General features: G+C 40.8%; 1 protein-coding gene across 2 annotated transcripts in view; it reads right to left on the bottom strand.

The window, feature by feature from the left end:
* Positions 1-6,000, bottom strand: part of LOC102479306 (apomucin) — a 61,013-nt gene that overhangs the window by 26,302 nt on the left and 28,711 nt on the right. For both annotated transcript variants that reach the window (XM_027767773.1, XM_027767774.1), the window contains exons 7-13: positions 5,428-5,481; positions 5,219-5,272; positions 4,526-4,579; positions 2,582-2,635; positions 1,491-1,544; positions 1,038-1,091; positions 849-902 (exon numbers count right to left, since the gene is read on the bottom strand). In XM_027767773.1, the coding sequence (XP_027623574.1) occupies positions 849-902; positions 1,038-1,091; positions 1,491-1,544; positions 2,582-2,635; positions 4,526-4,579; positions 5,219-5,272; positions 5,428-5,481 (378 nt within the window). The remainder of the gene's footprint in view (positions 1-848; positions 903-1,037; positions 1,092-1,490; positions 1,545-2,581; positions 2,636-4,525; positions 4,580-5,218; positions 5,273-5,427; positions 5,482-6,000) is intronic.

The following is a 6,000-nucleotide window of genomic DNA, read 5'->3' as shown; positions in this document are numbered from 1 at the left end:
TTTTTTTTTTTTTTTTTGCTATAGGGCGTGTGCGCTCGCCAAACAGACAGAGAAAGACAAAGAGACAGAAAGCGAGAAATCACCCCTCATGGGGGATGGCCACACAGCAATCCCTTCTCCTCCATTCTCCTCTCGGGATCTTGGGCATGCACGCACACGCGCCCAGTGTGAGTTTTAAGCCACCGGGTCTGGGACGCAAACCACAGTCAACTACGTGGGAGTCCAGCGACATAGCCATTACGCTAACTGCTGGTCCCAGCATGTTCATGTTTCTAAGGTACATTTAAGTTATCTGTACTTCTCAGGATTAAAACTGTGTCTATGTGCATCCATGTTCATGTTCAGTGGTGACATTGAACACTGCTGCCCAGAAGGCTGAAGTCGCATGGGAGGCCTGGGTTCCATTCCAAGCTCTCCTTAAATAAGTGGCTATAGTTCCTGCAGGACACAAATGTAGAAGGTTTGCAACACAGTCATACCTTGTCTATAAAAACACCAGGCATGTGCACACACACACACACACACATACACACACACACACACCAAAAAAAAAAAAAGGAAAAGTTTTTAGCTCCTGTTGATACTTTGGCAATGTTTATATATAATATTACAGGAGAACTATTTTTCAGAACAATTATATCCTATTTGCATCCTAACTTAGAACAGCTATCTCATTTCAGAAGATGATATTGGCAGATTTTTTTAAGGAAATTTTTAAATCTAAAAGAAAATCTATTTGGCCTTAGATATTTTGTCTCTAAATCAGTACACGATATTCTAGACGAAAAACCCACCAACATGTCATAGTAATGAGACTCATTCGTTATATAGAGACTGCTCAGCCCTACCTGTTCTGGATTCAGTTCTAGCACTGCCTCCAGTTCCTGTGAAACTTGTAGTCTCTGAAGGAAGAAAGATGAGAATCATGAGTCCTGGGAACTTGAGATACTAGTAAAAAATATTGAAGACATATTTTATCATAGCAGCTTCCCAAAAGGTGTTACACATTCTAGATGTGGAACTTGTTCTTCAGTTACCTGTGTTGGAAACTTCAGATTTAATGGTTGTCCCAGAGAATTCACCAGAAGTGCCTAAAATGAGAAAAGTAAAAGGCGCTAGAAAGCAAGCAATACTGGAAGCAGCAATGGCTTGAATCTTGGAAAAAACTTTTCTGAAAACGTCTGTTTCAGAAAGAAATTAATCACAAATGATTATTTTCTTATTTCCCTATCCTCAACTATAAGCTAATGTTTTGCTATAGTATCTAGGAAGTTCTGTATCCCATGAAAAGGAGAATGGAGCTTAATTTCACTTTACCTGTTTCACTGCCAGTGACTTGGCCCCCTAGTATTCCAGGAGCAAGGAAAAGTCTAATCTATCTAAACATTTTCATTTGTATAACTTGGGATATTATGATAATAAGGTGTTTAATCATAGACTCCCAGGGGCTATTTACAGCTTCCCTGGATTATTTTAATACTCCATCTTACCTGGTTTAGGAACCCCTGAACTGCTGCTGACCCCCATTGAAACCCTGGTGGTAGCTGTTGAAGTAAACAGAGTGACACTCAGAATAAGGAGATTCCTGTCATTATCTTTAAAACATTTTTAAAGCACTTCTTGGTGTTTGAGGAACCTTTTTCAGTGAGAATGAAGATCTCTACTTCAGATGATTCACACTCGAGAGAGGGAACAAAATAAAAGAACAAGAAGCATAATAAATACATTGGATAGATGTTGGCACACAGGAGCAGAGTAGAGAGAATAGAGAGAACTAGGGACCTGACACATGTCAGCAGGTCTCAGACAGGTGTCCAAAGAACTAAAGCTGTCAAACAGACATAGAGGAGAGACTAGCTTAGATGTTATAGTTTGAATATGCCCCCTAAACTTTGTATGTTGGATCACTGTAACTAGATTATGATGTTGAAAACTTGATTCTATTATGGTGTCCAAAACTGGTGTGGACCATTAGGAAGAGCTTAGTGATTGAAAGGTTAGAGTGGAGCCTGTATGGTTATGTCTGGTGAGTTTACAAGCGGTAGAAATGAGGCAGGTAAAAGCCCACCTGGAACACAAGCCACACCCTCCTGTCCTCTGCCATGTTGTGATACATCTGGAAGATCCCACCAGAAAGGCACTTGGCATTGGACCTCCAAACCAAGAGCTGAACAACCTTCTATTTTGGTTAATAAGTTGTCTGTACTTCTCAGGATTAAAACCATATCTATGCTCATCCATGGTGGTGCACACTGAACATTCTACTCAGAGGGCTGAAGCCACATGAGAGGCCTAGCTCTCCTTTGAAAATTGGGTTCATCTGCATACTTGCAGTTCCAGCTACTCAGGCTGCTCAGTATCATGTATTTTCTGTTATTAGTGATGGGAAGGACTAGAATATTAGGTAACGGAGTTCCTGAAATTCTTTATCAGAACTTCCTAGTTTTCAGACATACATTTGCGCTTCCTGACAAGAAGCAACTCCCTGTCCTTTACCCTCCTTAACCTTTATCAGTTCACTTCAGTACACCAAAACTGAGAAAGGATGAGAACTCAAAAGCTTCAGACAGCTAGAGCATACCTTCTGTCTCTTCTGTTTGGGTTGTCCTGCCCTTTCCTGTGAAAGTGGTTGCCTCTGAAAGAAAAGAAAAGCACAAAGTCTAGAATATGATGAAATACATGGCAAAGTTACATTAGGATGTATCACCTGCGGAGCCTTTGTGTAGCATTCCCTATACACTTTTTGACTTAACCTGTGTTGTAACTCCCAGGTTCCATAGTATCTCCAGAGACTACCCCAGTGGTAGCTGTTAAAAAAGGGATGGGTAGAAGTTACAGGGCAATTCCTTCTCATTATGAAGTGAGCTTAGGGTATCAAGCAAATAAATGGACACAACCTATATGTTCATTCTGTATTTCAGGAAAATGTGTTTTTAATGTAGAAAGTTAATCTATATATTCTTCATACAATGTTCTTTCCATAGTAAATTTACCAAAGGAATGTCTGCTTACTGGACCTCTTTTACTAGCATTCAATAATGGAGCTAAGAGCTTTGTCTCCATGTCATCTATGTAATTCAGTCAAGAGGCTGCATGATTGCCTTGCATGATGGAAGGAATATGTTCAAATCTGGGAAATAGGAGTCAGCAGGTAGCATGCAGGCTAAGGTGCTGGACTCCCACATGGCTGAACACAGTTCAAAACCAGATGACTTGAAAATCATGCTGAGTGCATGTGAGTGCATACCCCAAATCCTGGAGAATGGAGAAGAAGGGATTGCAGCATGATGATCACCCCAGCTGGGGGTAGGGGGCGATTTCTCGCTTTCCTCTCACTGTCTCTCTCTGTCTCTCTCTGGTAAGAGCACACGCCCTACAGTAAAAACAAAACAAAACAATATCCCAGTATCCTCAAACCCCAGAATTTACTGTTCTATGTCCTGGGAAATAAGAATGAAAGTTTGAGTTTCTGAATCTTAGTCAATGAGCAATGGTAATTTTTACATAATGATACTCAGCGTGAGAGTAAGTGGTATGGATCCCTTTAAAACTACAGTCTTGTTTTGAACTCAGTGATTTGGGGCCTACAGTAGCTGCTCCAGTCACGCCGGACCACAGGGTCAGTGGCGAGCAGCCTGCAGCCTGTGCTAGTTAGTGCAATCGGTTTACCTCAGAATGCCAAACCTTCCCTCAATTAACAGAAAATCAGGGATAGTGAAACTCAAATGGGGAATGGCGCATAAGTGCTACCTTGTATCTGTAGATGGTTATATAAATATACAGCTTGCAAATACAGAAGAATGCATAGATGGAGTGTTGTTTGGTATCTGGGTGAAGTTTTAATAAGGTGTAATAATGTCCTTTATATTAGAGGTGTTGAAGAAAAACAAGAAGATGGAGAAATGAGAGAATAGCATCTGCTATGTTTATGTATATATTTCTAGACAATAAATATTTGATTTTTGGGGTTTGTTTTTTTTTTTGAGAGATTTTCACTGTAGGGCGCGTGCGCTCGCCAGACAGACAGAGAGAGACATAGAGACAGAAAGCGAGAAATCACCCCCCCAGGGGGGATGGTCACGCCGCAATCCCTTCTCCTCCATTCTCCTCTCGGGATCTTGGGCACGCACGCACACGCGCCCGGCGTGAGTTTTAAGCCACCGGGTCCGGGACACAAACCGCAGTCGACTACGTGGGAGTCCAGCGACACAGCCATTACGCTAACTGCTGGTTCCCTTGTTTGTTTTTTAAAAAAGCTAGTCTTCAGTGTGTATTACTAACAGTAAACACAGTGGCTTTGCAATACTCATCTGTGGCTATTCTATCTCTTGTTCCACTGCCTTCTAAGGAAGTTGTGGCCTCTAAGAAAAAGAAAAGGAAAAAAAAAAAAACCAGAAAGACATATTTAAAAATATTCAAGCCATGAAAAAAAAATCACGCATGTAAACAATAGCACCAGTGGAGATATCTAATTATGGGAAGACTCCATGGGAAGGGTTCCCTGCCAATGCTGGTGCTGGCTCACCTGTATTAGAACTGCCAGGGGCAGCAGTTATGTCAGGGGCACTGCCAGTGGTGTCTGAAACACAAAGAGGACTGTCATCACCATGGTGTTTGATGTTTCCTATGACCTGCTTCTAGAAAATTCTATACCTATTATCTCTAACTCACGCTTCTCTGATGACTAGTCCTGTGTATTTTCCCACTTATTATTATCAAACCAGTTCTCAATCTGAGGGAGGCTTCCTGCCATTCTGTGTCAGGGAGACAAGATGAGTCTTTCTCGAGCTCTCTGTTTCACTCCCAGTGTCTCACTTCTCTCATATTGCAGAAATACCTGCTATGGAGTGGAAACAGGGGAAGGTACGAGTGTGCTGAGGACTCCAGACAAACTTCATTTGTGAAAAGAAAACATTTATACAGGTCAGGTATCTTTTCTATGTTTTTGTAGCACCTCCTTGTTTTTCAGGAATAAGAAGTTTTATCACCCCTCCCATTTCAAAAGTTAGTAAGGTTTGCAATTCACAGCAGAAATTATTCAGAAACACTTTGTAAACATCTTACCTCCAGAGATAATAGAAAGAAAGAAAAATAAAAATTGAAAAACAATTTACTGGCCAAACACGCAGTACAAGTAACTCCAGAAACTCCTTTCCTTCAGGCTGTCTAGTGAGTGTCATAACCGTTAACAACAAAAACACAGGATGGTCCTTCTCACCTGTTTTGAATCCAACTCCAGTGGTACCAACATCTTCAGTGGACGTTGTGGCCTCTGATAAAGGACATAGAAAAACAGTAAATTCTGGGGATTTGAGGTGCTGGAAAGAGGTATTTTGTATGATTGTAACAGAGCAATACAAACATTTAAAAATAAATAATTTCCTCTGAGTGTCCCCAGAGAAGATGTACTTATTATTTCAATTCTACCTGTGTTGGAAATTCCTGTTTGAACAGATGTCTCAGAGATAACTGTAGTGATACCTAAAGCAATAAAAAATACATTTAGCAATATGTACCAGTTCGTCATGGAAGCAGGTCATGACCTTATGGTAGTTTAGTTAATGTTCCAAATGATAAACTAACTATAAGGGTCCTTCTCTCATATCATCTCTTTGGCCTCCTTTTTTTCACCTTAAAAATGAGCACCCCTACACCCTAGTCCACCAACAGAAGGATGGCAAATCCTTTCATTCCTCTTTGCTTCACTGCTTATGAGAGTTCCCCCTGATGTGCCAGCACTGACTACAGAGGGAGGAAAATGGAAGGTTAACTTTTTTTTCTAACCATTTTCCCTTGTGATCTTTTTGTGGCTGTTTTATACAATATCCTTAAAGGATACACATGAACACATACACACCACCATACACAGAACACTCAAAAGAATAAGAGCCAGCTTACGTCTTATCTATTTGATATTATGTGGGTTGGAAACTTATGAGCTTCTATTGACTTCAGGAAAAAAAATGATGGTGGTACCTGTGAAAAGAAGTTCTGGGGACT

Source organism: Tupaia chinensis, unplaced genomic scaffold (assembly GCF_000334495.1).
Source record: "Tupaia chinensis unplaced genomic scaffold, TupChi_1.0 Scaffold144624_1, whole genome shotgun sequence".
In the NCBI taxonomy this organism is placed as follows: Eukaryota; Metazoa; Chordata; class Mammalia; order Scandentia; family Tupaiidae; genus Tupaia; species Tupaia belangeri.
The sequence above is the reverse complement of the archived record's forward strand: the minus strand, read 5'-3'. Positions and strand labels throughout refer to the sequence as shown.